The 17618-nt window shown below is 38.2% G+C and overlaps 1 protein-coding gene across 2 annotated transcripts in view; it reads right to left on the bottom strand.

Moving 5' to 3' along the window:
* The window catches only part of RASA2 (RAS p21 protein activator 2), a 119765-nt gene that overhangs the window by 15777 nt on the left and 86370 nt on the right, over nt 1-17618 (bottom strand). For both annotated transcript variants that reach the window (XM_070433527.1, XM_070433528.1), the window contains exons 10-17: nt 17436-17592; nt 14904-15052; nt 13949-14063; nt 13448-13522; nt 12624-12747; nt 10034-10140; nt 6795-6878; nt 6296-6373 (exon numbers count right to left, since the gene is read on the bottom strand). In XM_070433527.1, the coding sequence (XP_070289628.1) occupies nt 6296-6373; nt 6795-6878; nt 10034-10140; nt 12624-12747; nt 13448-13522; nt 13949-14063; nt 14904-15052; nt 17436-17592 (889 nt within the window). The remainder of the gene's footprint in view (nt 1-6295; nt 6374-6794; nt 6879-10033; nt 10141-12623; nt 12748-13447; nt 13523-13948; nt 14064-14903; nt 15053-17435; nt 17593-17618) is intronic.

Here is a 17618-nt window from a genome sequence, read left to right as displayed (position 1 = left end):
GGGACACACTCAGGGGGCAGACTCAGTGAGTACCAAAGCCCCACTGAAGCAAGTCTTGCCCCATAAGGGGGTCTCCAGCACAGAAGTTCTCCCACTGTAGACAAAGCTGATTCTCACAGCCAACTGGCCTGGAGTCAATTCCTCCCAGTGATAACAACTACAATCAAGGCTTAACTACAACAAAACTGTGCACAAAGCCCACAAAGGGGTGCACCAAGAGTGTCCACCTCGGGTAATTGGGGAGGCTGAGCCACTGGGCCCTAGAGGACACCTAGCACAGAAAGCCACTCTATCAACACAGGGAAGCAGCCAAAATGCAGAGACAAAGAAACAGGTCACAAATGACAGAAATAGAAGAAAGCAAACTACTGAATATAGAGTTCAAAACCACACTTCTAAGGTTTTTCAAGAATTTTCTAGAAACCGCCAATAAATTTAGTAAGACCCTCAATAAGTCTAGTGAGACCCCCGAGGATATGAGAAAGGACCAACTAGAAATTAAGCATACACTGACTGAAATAAAGAATATTATACAGAGATCCAACAGCAGACTAGAGGATCGCAAGAATCAAGTCAAAGATTTGAAATATGAAGAAGCAAAAAACACCCAACCAGAAAAACAAAAAGGAAAAGAATCCAAAAATATGAAGATAGTGTAAGGAGCTTCTGGGACAACTTCAAGTGAACCAACATCCGAATTATGGGGGTGTCAGAAGAAGAGAGAGAGCAAGATATTGAAAACCTATTTGAAGAAATAATGAGAGAAAACTTCCCCTACCTGGTGAAAGACGTAGACTTACAAGTCCAGGAAGCGAAGAGAACCCCAAACAAAAGGAATCCAAAGAGGATACACCAAGACACATCATAATTAAAATGCCAAGAGCAAAAGACAAAGAGAGAATCCTAAAAGCAGCAAGAGAAAAACAGTTACCTACAAGGGAGTACCCATACAATTGTCAGCTGATTTCTCAACAGAAACTATGCAGGCCAGAAGGGAGTGGCAAGAAATATTCAAAGTGATCGATAGCAAGAATCTACAACCTAGATTACTTAACCCAGCAAAGCTATCATTCAGAAGTGAAGGCCAGATAAAGAGCTTCACAGATAAGAAAAAGCTAAAGGAGTTCATCACCACCAAACCAGTATTATATGAAATGCTGAAAGGTATTCTTTAAGAAGCGGAAGAAGAAAAAGGTAAAGATAAAAATTATGAACAACAAATACATATCTATCAACAAGTGAATCTAAAAGTCAAGTGAATAAAAAATCTGATGAACAGAATAAACTGGTGAATATAATAGAATCAGGGGCATAGAAAGGGAGTGGACTGACAATTCTTGGGGGGAAAGGGGTGGGGAAGAGACTGGATAAAAATCGTACTCCTATGGATGAGGACAGTGGGGGTGGGTGGTAAGGGCAGAGGGTGGGTGGGAACCGGGTGGAGGGGAGCTATGGGGGGAAAAAAGAGAACAACTGTAATAATCTGAACAATAAAGATTTAAAAAAAAAAAAGACAGTAATTAACTTGTCAAATTAATCCTTGAGCAACCCTCTAACTACCCATCAAGTGGCCTAAATATAATTTTGTGTTTATATATATCTTATGAATATATATGTATTTGTGTAATAATCCTATGTATGTATGTATGTATGTATAAATATACCATTTAAAGACATGTTAAAAAACCCCCAAACATTGATGTGTTTGATATCAATGGTGCAACCCCAGACCCCACTGGGGGTGGGGGTACTATATAAAATATAGCATATCCCATACACAAAAATAAACTCAAAATGGATAAAGGACTTGAACATAAGAGAGGAAACCATAAAAATATTAGAGGAATCCATAGACAGCAAAATCTCAGACATGCCGAAGCAATATCTTCACTGATACAGCGCCTAGGACAATGGAAACTAAAGAGAAAATAAACAAATGGGACTACATCAAAATAAAAAGCTTCTGTACAGCAAAAGAAACCATCAACAAAACAACAAGAAAGCCCACTGCATGGGAGAACATATTTGCCAATGTTATCACTGATAAGGGTTTAATCTCCAACATTTACAGGGAACTCATACAACTTAACAAAAGATAAACAACCCAATAAAAAAAATAGGCAATGGACCTACCATTAAGTAGATACTTTTCGAAAGAGGACATAAGGAAGGCCAAAAGACATATGAAAACATGCTCAAAGTCACTAATCATGCGAGAGATGCAAATCAAAATGACAATGTGGTACCATCTCACACTTGTCAGAATGGCTATCATCAACAAATCAACAAATGACAAGTGCTGGCGAGGATGTGGAGAAAAAGGAACCCTTGTGCACTGCTGGTGGGAATGCAGACTGGTGCAGCCACTGTGGAGAACAGAATGGAGTTTCCTCAAAAAACTAAAAATGGAACTCCCATTTGACCCAGTGATTCCACTTCTAGGAATATATCCCAAGAGACTAGAAACACCAACCAGAAAGGATATATGCACCCCTATGTTCATAGCAGCACAATTTACAACAGCTAAGATTTGGAAACAGCCTAAGTGCCCATCAGCAGATGAGTGGATTAAAAAATGGTGGTACATCTACACAGTGGAATACTACACTGCGGTAAAAAAGAAGGAATTCTTACCATTTGCAACAGCATGGATAGAACTGGAGAGCATTATGCTAAGTGAAATAAGCCAGTCAGAGAAAGATAAATATCACATGATCTCACTCATTTATGGAATATAATGAACAACGTAATATAATGAACAACATATGATGAACAGAAACAGATCCTGAGACAGAGAAGCATCCATCAGACCGTCAAACCTCAGAGGGAAGGTAGGCGAGGGTGGGGGTAAAGGGGAGAGATCAACCAAAGGACTTGTATGCATGCATATAGGCCTAACCAATGGACAGACACCAGGGGGGTGAGGGGATGAGTGGGAGGGGGACAATGGGGGGATAAGTACACATATGTAATATCTTACTTAATAAAGAAAAAAATAAAAAATAAAATAAAATATAGCATATAACTTTTAAAACTATGAAAACTGAATTCTGAAATACTTCTGGTCCCAATGATTTTAGATATAGGATTGTAAACCTATATTATAGGTAAGGGATCTCCAAACTATGGCTCTTCGGGCCAGATTTAACCTGCAGCCTGTATTTGTAAGGTCCGTGAGTTAAGAATTTTTAAAATATTTTTAGAGAGTTGTGAAAACAAAGACAAAAATGAAGAATATGTGGCAGAGCCCTTTCGTGTCCAGCAAAGCCTAAAATACTCCTCTCCAGTTTTTTTCAGAGAAGAGTTTGTTGACTTCTATATATAATTGACTTTAGCCCTGACAGTACTTCACAGGAGTGACTGAAGTACAGCTGAGTTCTCTGGAATAAACTGAATCTAATCACAATTTATAAACTTCCTGTGAAAAATGTGGGAATGCGGTGGCTCAGGAAAATTTAAAGTACCCATCTCTAGCAATGGCAAGCCACCCAGTGAAGAGCATGTAGCTTTGTAAATATGTCACCTCGCCTTGTTAAGAGCTTCTTGGCATGTGGCTTTCATGGGAAGGCAAATCAGTAGTTCAAGAAATAATTCTTGTTCTTAGAGAGGAATCCTATTGTGTTCCATACATGAACTATATGTTTAGCCCTTGCCTTTTCACTTCTTTTTTTTTAAAAAAGATTTTTTTATTGATTTTTAGAGAGAGTGAAAGGGAGAGAAGGATGGAGGGAAGGGGGAGAGGGAAAGAGAGAGCGAGAGCGAGAAAGTGAGAGAGAGAGCGCGCCCAAAACAGCGATTGGTTGCCTCCCACATGGTGTCCCGCCTGGGCTGGGGATTGAACCTGCAACCCAGGTACATGTCCTTGGCTGGGAATTGTACCTGAGACCCTTAGGGGCCAATGCTCTAACCACTGAACTATACCAACCAGAGCAGTCCTTACTTTTTCCTTTGTACTTTTCTATGTTGTCCCATTTAAAACTTAAAAAAACAAACAAACAAAAACAAAGTACATTCCAATAAGGATGATATTGAGGCACCAGTGCCTAATGTAAATAGAATTTATGGGAACAGCCATTTTCTCCTAAAACTGGCTGCGAATTACCTGCCAGAACCCACATTCTTCAATGGGATGTTTACTTCTAGTTTGCTGGAAGGAAATCTTGGCAAGTGAAAGAATGAGGGCAGAGTTTCTCCTGCATTACACGTGTGTGGGTGATATAGAAGGAGTAACTAAGGGAACTGAAGAAGTGACCTATCACATCTTTAGTTCTCACTGTGGACCACCCGCTAATGGAGTGTAACAGACTTATCTGAAGGTTTCATTTCTTAATTTTGCCTGAAGGCACTGATTTATTTGACAAATATTTATGATAATTATTACATTTATTTGTTATATACAAAGAAACTATGGGGTAAATACAGTTAGACAAAGTGAAAGAAAACAATAATTAAGATGGACTATAGGTTCCAGTGTGCTCAGGGCTATCCTTGCCTATAAATGTGGTCCCAACATAGTCAAATAGGATTCCTTTTTTACTCTTGAAAGTATCCAGGTTTGGACATGAAATTATATGGTCATTTGTTTATAGACCTATCCAGGTTCACTTCCTAAACACTGTGGGACTAGCATAGGATTCAGAGTTATAACCTATTTTCTCCTGAAGCAGTGGCCAATGTCACTAGTGAGAATAATACAAGTGAGAAGTTTGGGTTTATAAGCTTTTGCAAGCTAGTGAATAATAAAGAAAACTCTTATATCAGGGCAAAATAGCCTATGCTAGCTTAGGAGCCTAGAACCAAATCTGGCATAAGACAGGCTATGGTGATAGCCCATGAGAATGTGAGTGGATGACTGAGGGCAGATGAAGAACAGACTAGACACCTGGCACCCTTACATACTTTCTCCACTGACCTTATAAACTCAACATATTCTGATTATACCAGGGAAAATAAAATCAGATGCTGCTATGGCCTAAGTCATAAAAAAATAGAAAAACAACTATAAAACAAAACAACAACAGTAGATCATAAACAAAAGTCTGCCTACACTGTCCCACAAATGTTTAAACAATGTCCCATAAAAAAAAAGGGCAGCTTTTTCTCTGCCTACTCTTTTGAAAGACTTTTTCCTCAAAAGCCTTCAATGGTTGCTTAAAATAATTTTGAGTTATTTTACTATATTTTGCACTATAAAGTGCAAAAGCTTATAAACCCAAACTTCTTACTTGTATTATTCTCACTAGTGACGTTGGCCACTGCTTCAGGAGAAAATAGGTTATAACTCTGAATCCTATTGAGCTCGCACTATTCTAGATGAAAAGATTACAACAGGCTTTAATTTTTTAAATTATCATTTTCATTTACTGAGTCCCTGTATAAATTTTAAAAGTACAAAAAAAGTACAAACAGACTTCTACAAAATATACTCTTGGCAATCAGCTGTGAATCATGTTGCAGAAATTGAATGAAATCTTTAAAATTTGGCTTTGCTAATTTGAATTAACTAAGTTAAAACTGTGATAAATAAGATATAGTACTTTCTTCAAGGCAAGTTTAGATATATACTTCAAAACAATTTTTCTTAACAAATTTTTAGGGTATTATAGTAATGCTACATTTTGTTTAGAATGATTCAAAACTAAAGACTTGAGAAATTTTAGATCCTTTCAAAACATTTTCAGTTTCTAAGTATAACAATTTTTGTATATTGCTATCATAAGCCTATACTGTTTATAAAATATCCAGTAATTCATATATTTTTTACTACTATATATCAGGCACATACTAAGCCTTTACCCCTAAGACCAGAGATTCTCAATCAGAGGCAATTTTTGTCTTTCAGGGTCATTTGGCTGTTTAAAGACATTTTTGGTTGTCAAATTAGAGGCATGTTACTGGTGTCTAATTGTGGAGGTCAGGGATGCTGTTAAACATCCTAAAATGTACAAGATAGCCCTTCACAATCTAGAATTAACTGTAGTAAATTGCCAATAGTGCCACTGTTGAAAAGCCCTAACTCTGGACACTTATAATTTGTGTTATTAAGACACTGGTAATAGTAGCTATTGCCAACACTCATTTAGTGTTTCCAAAGCTAAAAAACCCATAGTTTTGAGTGGGAGGAGAAATGGGGGGGGGGGGGGGGGGGGGAGAGAGACAGCCTTGTTATAGTTGATGGATAGTTTTACATTATTTTTTTAAACTAAAGATTAACTCTTAGGAATATTATGAAATGTTATTTCCCCAATGCTCTATGATAAGAAATGTTAATATTTTCAGAGTAAAACAATCATACCTTTTTAACTGCTAGAATGTATCCTTCCTCTTGAAACATTTTAAAAAATTCACACATGAATGTCTCCTTGAAACTTGACTAAAGAAAAAAAAACCACAGGATTTATATAATATATTAAGTAGAGAACTGAATACAGGGGACTATATCTTTAACAAAGCTGAGGATTAAGCCCTAAAAGGAGTCAATCATATATCTTAAGAGAGTTCTAGGGCTTGGAGCTGAAGATTGCCTCAATAGTGTTAGATGATTATAGTGCCCACGAATAAACAGGAGGCTCTAGCATCTATTTACCAGACCTGCTCCCCTTCCTAGAATCTGTCTGTAACAGGTGACTAAGACACAGAATCTATCTAAAAGACAGCTACTGCATCTGTGCAATCTATGCATTTTTGGTTTTGCTCTGCTTTTAATTTAGAAGGGAATGAGTTGAGAGAGAAGGGGGCACAGGGTAGAACTACATTTAGAAGTGTGAATACAAAGCAAGGATGCAAAGACTTACCTTGCTTTTGGACAAACTCCCCCAGCTTCCCAAAGTCTGAATGGTTTTTGAGATGAGAGTTAATGTTCTAATTGTCGGTGCATCCTAGAGAATGTAAAAAGACACAAAACTCCTGTTAAGTTTTAAAAAAACAGAATTTGTATAAAAATGTAGAACAGAGTGAATGGGCTACATTGCTCTACAAACAATGACTAAAAATGTTCATTCAAAGCAATGTAGTTAAAATCTAGCTAAGGATGGGCATAATTCATTGGACTAAGGAATAAAGAGACTAAAGAAGCCACATATAATTGATAATTCCAAAAGTAATTATATTTATGATGTGTCACTTTTGAAAGCTATAATTTAATCAATATCATATATATGTTGTTTTGTATAGTATGGCAGCTTGAATTACCTAATAAATTGTATTCAATTTTGAAATGTCAATGGCATCTACTTTTTTCTACCTTATAACTTAAAATGGTAGTTCCCAATCCACTTCTAAACATATTCAATAATTTATATGGTTTATGCAATCAAGACTTTCCACCTGGAAGCAAAGACCTAAATTCAAATTAGGCAATGAGAAGTCACCTACTTCATATCGGATCTAAGCAGAGGGTAACTATTGGGTTCATTATCCAAGGTGGAAAGAGTGACCTACTGTGTCAATGTTAATGCAACCTATGTTTTAAAATTAGTGTTTTTTAGAAATTATTCATTCATGTGTGTATATACATGAATGAATGAATGAATACACATATACACACATACACATGTGTGTATACACATGTGTATACACATATACACACATACAATGAATGAATACACATATACACACATGTGTACATGCCTGAGTGCCCATGTTTTAGCAGCAGGCCTAGCTCACTTTTGATATATTTCTTAGTAAAACTACAGTCACCTATTTAGTCTTTAATCTTCTGCAATCTGATTTTCTTCTTCTCTTTTACTATACTAAAACTGGCTTCTCAAAATTCACAGAACTTCTAAATGTAAAATCCTGTGAACTTTCATTGGTTTTCCTCCCCAACCACTCTATAAATTTCATCACCCCAGGTTCCTGGGATCCTCACTGGCTCTGAATTTGTATAGTAGGAACTGTCTATACTTCTTACCTGGTGCTAATCAGGTGTTAGGTTTAGATTTATACATGTAGCTTTAGATTACATACCTTATATATTTTCCCTATTTCCCCAATTAGAATGAGAGCTTCTTAAAAAGAAGGGATAAGGTTATACTTTAAAGTAAACAATATATGCCAGTATGAAGCAGACCTTCTGGCATGTGAAAAGTGATCTAAAATAACAAGAGTTTATGCTTAGAAGGGTTTTACTGCAACATCTGTTACAGGAATATGCAAACTAAAGTCTGAATATATGGCAGGGTCACAAGCTCAGAGGTAGGAGTTCCATTTATGTCCAGAGCACTGCTGCGAAGCTTTTGCTTCCCGAGTTCAGTACAGCTTCAGCGACAGAGTCATAGACAGAACAGCATGTGGACAAAAGTATACTGGCCCTCTCACTGCTGCAGTTACTCACAGACCGTTTGTTCTTTGACAAGAAAGGATATGTTGCTGCCAAAGCAGCTTGGTCCATTCTGTTCTCAAAGTTAAATGAGTGGCCAATGTCAAGAGGAGGAGTGGCCCTCAGAGCCCAGTTTAACCCCCAAAACCATGGGTCCTCTATACACTGTATCAGTTGGTGAGTTTCTTTTTTTTTTTTTTTTTTAATATATTTTTATTGATTTTTTACAGAGAGGAGGGGAAGGGATAGAAAGTTAGAAACATCGATGAGAGAGAAACATCGGTCAGCTGCATCCTGCACACCCTCCACTGGGGATGTGCCCGAAACCAAGGTACATGCCCTTGACCTGAATCAAACCTGGGACCTTTCAGTCCGCAGGTTGACGCTCTAGCCCGTGGGCAAACTACGGCCCGCGGGCCGGATCTGGCCTGTTTGAAATGAATAAAACTAAAAAAAAAAAAAAGACCGTACCCTTTTATGTAATCATGTTTACTTTGAATTTATATTAGTTCACACAAACACTCCATCCATGCTTTTGTTCCGGCCCTCCGGTCCAGTTTAAGAACCCATTGTGGCCCTCGAGTCAAAAAGTTTGCCCACCCCTGCTCTAGCCACTGAGCCAAACCGGTTAGGGCTCGGTGAGTTTCTTAAGGGCAGGGAGGTCTTTCTCATCACGGCCTCCCCAGTGCTGAGCAGTGTTTGACACAGTATAGGTGCTCCAACACCTGACTGCCTAAGAGGGGTAAGTAAGCTCACACACTGGGAAGACTGACTGAGTCAGAATTTGGTTTAATTCCATTCAAACTGAGTGAGATCAAATAATATTTTATTAGTTGTTTGACCTTGGAGATATTACTGAATTGTGATTTGCTTCTCTGCAAATGGGGATGATAACAGAATTTACCTCACAGGGTTATTGGGAGGACTAAGTTAAAACATATAAAGTACCTAAAACAAAGCCTAGTACAAAGTAAGAACTAAATAAATTTTGGTTATTATTATTTGTTATACAAATCAGCAACAAAAGCAATTAGATAAGATTATAAAATACTTGGTACATAAAAGGTTAACGAATCAGCAGAAATACACTGTATGAGAATGAAACACAAACAGGAAAAATAAGGAGTTTTAAAGTGTTAAGAAATGTAAATCTATGTGGTGTAAACTCCTGTTTAAGTAATTAAGTAGGACTTCACAACAAAAAGATTATATGCTTTAAAAGAGTTTTAAGTTTCATAGTTATAATAGCATCTCAGGTGAATAAAAAGCAAAAATATGGAGATACGAAACAAATTATGTTCCAATAAAAGTTCCTAAACCTTTTAGAAATGAGCCTCTTTTAACTTCTGTGAGATTTAAAAACATCTGCAAGGTTAAACTAAACATATAACTAATTAAAAAAATTACCCTTATATTATGGAAATTTACAAATATACACAATAGCATATGGAAAATGTAATGAATCTTCTTTGTATACATCACCAAGCTTCAACAATTATCAATATTTTATTATTCTGTGTAATATGTTTTAACAGCAATAACAAAAAATAGAATTTTCAGCCTTCTCTAAAAGATTAAAATGGCCAAGAAAAATGCCCAGTGAATTTACGTATAAGAAAACATAGCTAAGTGTAAGTGGCCTATTTTACCTTTTCTTCATTTTAATAAAAATAAATAAAAATGGAATAAAGCTTTGAGAAGAACAACACTTACTGGATGGTGAGGTCGCAAATGAAAAGTATGAGGTGATACTACGGCTACAGCAAAGAAACGAAGAAATACAAAGCTGCTCACTGCAGAATACTGAACATGAGGGTCATCTGCAGGAAAAAAATGGTGAAATGTCATGCACAAAAACACTGAATTAAAAAACAAAGATGACAAAGTAAAAAATATTGAGAAAACATGTAAACTAAATAGGAGATCAATATAATTTGCCTAGTCAGGACTGAATTGATGAGATGATAGTGATGATTATGACTAAATTAAAAGAAAAAATCCTATGACTAAAAAAAAAATCTAAAATCACTCATAAAATGAAAGGCAAAGCCGCTAGATTTTCAGAAATATTTTAATTTGGAAACACTTCTTTCCTCAATCTGCAAGAAGAGACTCCTGAAATTACAACAAAAATAAAAGTAGTATCTAGCACTACCTAGTGGCAATACTGAATCCCTGAAGACTTGGATAGGAGATTTTCAGTTTTAGGATATTGTTTTAATTTTCCCCTCAGAAATCTTGATTATATCAAAGACTATGCCATTAAAACAATTAGGCTAAAACCTTTACTTTTAAAAAACTATCCATATTCCATCAAAACCACAAATGAAATGGAGACAACTTGGGCTTTGATCATTAACCTACAGCTTTCATTTTAGACTGGAGCCTATACTTAACCCAACAATCAGACGGGAAAGAAGCAGGTGGGGAGAGCACGAATGTCTGGATTTGGTTTGAGTTCTAATTCTTGTAAGTCACTCAAAAGGCAGTCACGGACAAGTCATTTATTTGTATTTCTTCAATACTACCTGCTCCCCACTCATTGCCTCCCCGCTTCTCAACCCATCTTCTTCCCAGAGTGATAAGGACAAATGAGAAACTATAAAAATTCTTGGTAATAAAAATATCACCACTGTAATCAACTGAGGATATGAAGACATTAATATTTAAGTCAACAACAAGTCAGTCAAGGAGATACTTTTGCACTTATGAAAAATAAAAAATGTGTTTTAGATTATTTACATAAACAAGAATTAAACAGATAAAGCATATTTTAGGCCAAGATAACTGGGTAGAGTTCTGTGCCTAGTGCACACTTTGGAACAGACCAGACCCAGGCTGGAGAACCTGCTTGCCCACTGGCCATGTCATGAATCTTGTGCAAGTTACTTAAACTTCTCTAAACCTGTTTCATTATCTACCTAAGGGGAGCAATACCTGCCTCATGTGGTACTGTATAGATGAGAGAAGGAGATAATATAGGCTAGCATGTGTCTGTTCAGTCACTAAGCATTCAATGTAGTTACCATGATCTAACTCACCAAAATATCATTTCAGTCAGCATTTCATCTTTCCATATGTTAGTGTCTCTGCTCCCCTTATTTTTGTTTCAAAGAGCAGATTTAGTATACTTATGTGAGGTTAAGTGTTTACGTCTTCACTATAATTAGTAAAGTCATCTAGATCTTAATTTATCTACATGCTAGTTGGACAATTCAGCCCCACCACCTTAGCACTGGGTAAATTTAGTGGAGGGTCAGATAACTGCACACACGTGTACACATTCATACTTAAAAGAACGTGATATGCCTTAGCCGGTGTGGCTCAGTTGGTTGGCGTGTCTTCCCGTACACCGAAAGATTTCAGGTTCAATCTCCAGTCAGGGCACACACAGGAGGCAACTGATCAATGTTTCACTCTCAAATTGATGTCTCTGTCTGTCTCCCTCTCCATCTCTCTCTCCCTTCCTCTCTTTCTAAAATCAATAAAAATAACAAAATCTCTTCAGATGGTTATAGAAATAAATTTAAGGTTTCACACAGCTGGGTAAGATTGATAATTTAAGTAGCTGCCTTATCTTCCCCCTCCTCCCTTTGCCCTACTACAGGTAGATCTGGAAAGACAGCTATAGCAAGTTTACTTACTTATCAGAGATGCATATAATTAGAATACTTCCAAGTATTGACAATCAGAGATAGCAACTCTTAATTTTATAAAATGTTTCTACTAAGCAAAGCCTTGACAATGCTACTGTGCAAAATTAAAACACGCCAGTTACTGACATATGTACCTCAAAATTCTATGTATATTACAACAGAGATGTTTTTAATGCCTAAAACCATTTCTGTAAAAATTTATCACCCCCAAAACCTGTAATTCTCAAGCTGTCAGATCTAGTCATTTTTATGGAACTAAAAATTCTCACCATCTGAATGTATGCAAGTAGAAAAGGGATTTAGTACAAATAACAAAGGTGTTTTTGTTTATTATATTTAACAATCTCATAAGCACCTGGTATAAAGGTTTATTTATATAATGCTATAGTTCTAAATTTTGCCTTTCTTAAAAAGAATGCTGATTTTGATTTGTATAAAGTTGTCATTATATTAAAATAAAACTTAATATATGTTTTGAGATTGTAAGAAAATTAAATCAGATGTTTCATTAAAAAGCAAGAACTATTTTGGAAAACTAAATAAGACTGTACCTATAAACCATTTCACATAAACCAAATACACAGTAAATCTACAAAAAATCAAATACTGGAAAAGAAATGGCATGATGTAGTAACACAGGCACTTACTAGGAAATCTTTGCGCAGCCATTTGCCGTAGAGAGTAGAAGACATCACACATCACAGTGGGGCAGCTCATGCTTGACCTTATAATTGTACTGAATAACTTGTCTACATAGTAGCGCAGATTTTCCTATAGGTTTTAAAAAGGTAAACATGAAGATTTTGACTTTTACACATCTTCAACAGCCTTCATGGAAAAAATGCAATGAAAAAAAGCTCAATTAGGCAGTCACTATCTAGTATAGAGCTCTGCTTCCCTTCTCTAAACTCATTCAGTGAAAGGACAATTTACATCTTGACCTCATTTACTGATAATATATCAGATGTGGACATAGGTAGACATAAGTAAATGTATGAACTAAACCACACAAGAAGCGACAGAAAGTATAATGATCCCGGGGAAATTAGGAAAACAACTCAGATATCCAGGCACACAGACATTGTGGCACTGTTATCGGCTGCAATGAAAACTTGTGACGCTTCCCAGAGGCAACTTTAAGTGTTGGCTGACCAAGTCATTGTGCTACTTAGTTTGATCAGTTTGAACCTAAAGGACCGACCAGAATGAGGCTGAAACTAGATGTAGCCTTATTCCACTACTATAACTAGAGCCAAAAAGAGACAATCAAGAACAAAAATAAAGTGAAACTTGATGAGGAGATAACAACATTCTAAAAACTAGACACAGGAAATGCTGCTAATGGCATAGGCATTATGTACAGAATAAAAAGCACTATTTTCCTCCATATAACATTACTACAACATAAATGGGAGATAGGTATACTTTTAAGGCCAATTTTAGCGGACTTATAAAAATAACAAGGACTTACCTTATTATTTTCTACATTATCTCCCTCTTTCAATCTAATAGGATCAATTTCACAAGATTTTGACGATTCACATATCTGAAGAATAGATTAATGTTTCATTTAATGCTTTTTAAAATATTTGGCAAAATGAAAATACTTTTCTGATAATACAAATTAATTGTAAAAATTAAAACAATAAACAAAGTTTAAAACTCCCATCCAGAGATAATATATACAATATTCCTGAAGAACTATATAGAAAAAATTTTCATATATATGAAACTCTAGCTAAACAAAAATTCAATAACAAAAAACTATGTAGATTATACTACAATGTGTCTTTTGAGTAAAATTCCACTGATGAAACAGTAAATAACTTATTTTACTTCTAAAGTGCTCAGCCTTATTCTTTCAGTAATACATGAATGGATTTATCATTCCCATCAATAGATCACTAAATGAAACAGGTGCTATAAGGCCACGCAAACTATTGTTATCCGAGTATGTATATTCATTCCGTACCTCATCTAGAATAGGTTTTAACGTTACTTTCAGGTAGTGCCCTCCCACTATTTTCATCATCTCATCTAGACATCGGGTAGCCAAGGAATTTCCTCTAAAAATTGTGTTTGCATCTCTGAAATACAAGTAGAAATAAGGTGAAAACAAGTGTACTAAACAATGGCTGTCAAATCAATAATATGAGATATCTGACTTGGTCATATATACAATCTTAGTAATTTTTACCATCCATTTAAAAGCTTGCTGCCATTAGGATTTTCAAACTTATAAAAACCATTTAATGAAAATATAAGAAAACAATTTTTTAAAAAAAGCATCGGATGGAGGAACTCGGTTGGTTGAATGTTCTGTGCACTGAAAGGTTGCCGGTTTGATCCCCAGTTGGGGTGGGATACTGAGGGTAACAGATCAATGTTTCTCTCTCACATTGATAATTGTCTCTCTCTCCTCTCTCCCCCTCTCTCTCCCCACCACTCTCTTTTTCTAAGGATATCCTCAGATAAGAATTTTTTTAAAAAAAGCAAACCATATTTGTGTTTACAACAACAGTGTAAGACTGTGACAGGCACAGGAGGCCACCAGATTGTTGTTTTTATAATGCCACACCTGTGCACATAAGGGTGATACAAATGGACAAGGAAAAAGAAACTTCTGACCTGCTATTTTATTTGCAGCATGTGAATCATTATAATAAGAAGCAAAAATTAGAAACAGAAAATTTTGACACTGAGTTAAAAAAAATACCAAAAAACACCTATCATTAATTGTTAATTTTACTGTTGGTGGATACTGTTTGTAAATATAAAGAATTTCCTTTTATTAATGCTAAGCAGTTCTTTTTAGACTATGATACAGTAAAGCTGGTCAATACAAAAGAAGAAAGATTACAGAAACAGTTTGACAAACTAAAGTTTAAATTCAATAGCAAATAATTAACATTTAATATAACTCTTACTGTGTATCCTTCAAGTCTAATTCAGCCACTGCAGTGGCAAAAGGAACAAGTTTATCATGGTGCAGCAACAGTCGTACAAGGGGCAAAACAGCATCATTTTTATCTCGACATATTTCACCCAAAATGTAAGCAGCTGAGGCAGATATTGGCTGGAATATAGAAAGGTAGAAAACAGCACAAAATCAAGGAAATGTAACTAAATATTCAATCACTAGCCTGTAAAAGTAATTCAAATATGTTCATCTATATATATAAAAGCCTAAGTGACCGTTACGGCCGGAATCACTGGATGCTATGATGCACACTGATCACCAGGGGGCAGACGCTCAACACAGGAGCTGCCCCTGGTCAGTGTGCTCCCACGGTGGGAGCGCCACTCAGCCAGAAGCCGGGCTCACAGCTGGCGAGTGCAGAGGCGGTGGCGGGAGCCTCTCCCGCCTCTGTGGCAGCTTCTCCCACCTCCGCGGCAGTGCTAAGGAGCAGCAAACCAAGTGGTGGCAAGGAGTGAGCAGGTGGGCGGTAAGGACAAGAAGGCAGGCGGTTAAGAGTGAGGAGTCCTGGATTGCAAGAGGAATGTCTGACTGCTGGATGTCCAACTGCAGCGATCAGGCCTAAACTGGCAGTCGGACATTCCTCAAGGGGTCCTGGATTGCCAGAGGGTGCAGGCCAGGCTGAAGGGTCCCTCCCCCCCGATACAGGAATTTCGTGCACTGGACCACGAGTTAACTATAAGAGATAAATTTAGAACACATATTGGAATCACGATACTGTCATTCAGATGAACTAAATATACATATATGTGTACAGGGATGGGCAAAAGTAGGTTGAAGGTAATTAATAAAGTGGGTTTACAATAATTAATAAATTAATAATACAAGAATAAACTCTGGCCCAGCCAGCGTGGCTCGGTGGTTGAGCATCGATCTATGAACCAGGAGGTCGCGGGTTCGATTCCCAGCCAGGGCACATACCTAGGTTGCGGCTCAATCCCCAGTAGGGGGTGTGCAGGAGGCAGCCGATCAATGATTCTCATCATTGATGTTTCTACCTCTCTCTCCCTCTCCCTCTCCCTTCCTCTCTGAAATTAATAAACATATATTTAAAAAGAAAAAAAAAAAAAAAAAAGAAACTCTGTTTCTTGTACTCACACCTGTTAAACCACTTTTCCCCATCCCTCTGTGTGTGTGTGTGTGTATAATTTTTATTGTCTTAAATAGAGGCCCAGTGCACAAAAATTTGTGCACTTGGGGGGGTCACTCAGCCTGTCCTATGCCCTCTTGCAGTCTGGGACCCCTCGTAGGATGTCCACCTGCTGGCTTAGGCCCGCTCCCTGGGGGATCGGGCCCAAGCTGGCAGTCAGACATCCCTCTGGCAGCCCAGCAGCCCTCGGGGGATGTCCACTTACCAGCAGGGAGCAGACCTAAGCTGCAGTCGGACATCCTTAGCGCTGCTGAGGAGGCGGGAGAGGCTCCCGCCACCACCGCTGTGCTGGCAGCCATCAGCCTGGCTTGTGGCTGAGCATAGCTCCCCATGTGGGAGCGCACTGACCACCAGGGGACAGCTCCTGCATTGAGCATCTGCCCTCTGGTGGTCAGTGTGTGTCATAGTGACCAGTCATTCCCAGTCATTCTGCTGTTAGGGTCAATTTGCATATTACCCTTTCATTATATAGGATAGAGGCCTGGTGCACGGGCGGGGGCTGGCTGGTTTGCCCTGAAGGGTGTCCTGGATCAGGGTGGGGGTTCTGCTGGGGTGCCTGGCCAGCCTGGGTGAGAGGCTGATGAGTGTTTGCAAGCTGGTCACACCCCCTTCAGGGTGGTGATCCCAGTTGGGGTGCCTGGCCAGCCTGGGTGAGGGGCTGATGGCTCTTTGCAGGCTGGTCACACCCCTTCAGGGTGGGGATCCCCACTGGGATGCCTGGCCAGCCTGGGTGAGGGGCTGATGGCTGTTTGCAGGCTGGTCAAGCCCCCCCCAGTGGGGACCCTCACCCCATGGGGGTTTGGCCAGCCTAGGTGAGGGGCTGATGGCTGTTTTCAGGCTGGCCACACCCCCTTTAGGGTGGGGGATCCCCACTGGGGTGCTTGGCCAGTCTGGGTGAGGGGCTGAGGGCTGTTTTCAGGCTGGCCAAGCCCCCCAGCAACGGAAGCTCCCAGCCTCTCCTTTTTTTCTTTTTCTTTTTTTATTCTGGGATTTATTTACCTTCTATAATTGAAACTTTGTTGCCTTGAGTGCAGCTCAGAGCCAGCTGTGGCAGGCGGGAAGCTTGGCTTCCTCCATCACTGGAGCAACCAAGCCTCCTGCTTGCGCCAGCTCCGTGGCTGCCGGCCTCCATCTTGGTTGGGTTAATCTGCATATAGTTGCTCTGATTGGCTGGTGGGCATGGCTTAAGGCAGAGCAAAGGTATGGTCAATTTGCATGTTTGTCTTTTATTAGTGTAGATAAGACTTGACACTCTGAAATCTTTTCCTCCTCATTTACATAACTACTATAGCTTTTTAGTATTAAATCATACACTTCAAATTTTTAAAGTACCTGAACATCTGGTGATTTTAGCAGCAAAGTTTTCAAAGGACCATAGTACTCTGAAGGAAGCACATAATCTTCTGTATAACATATATTCAATCGAAGAGACCCCAGGTCATCAGTTTTAGATGACTTGTTTCCATTGTCTCTTGGTTGTAGCAAGTACCTAAAATAAAAATACAGTCAATTCCA

Source organism: Myotis yumanensis, unplaced genomic scaffold, assembly GCF_028538775.1.
Source record: "Myotis yumanensis isolate MYYU_CA2020_CCGP unplaced genomic scaffold, mMyoYum1.0.hap1 SCAF_14, whole genome shotgun sequence".
Lineage (NCBI taxonomy): Eukaryota > Metazoa > Chordata > Mammalia > Chiroptera > Vespertilionidae > Myotis > Myotis yumanensis.
The sequence above is the reverse complement of the archived record's forward strand: the minus strand, read 5'-3'. Positions and strand labels throughout refer to the sequence as shown.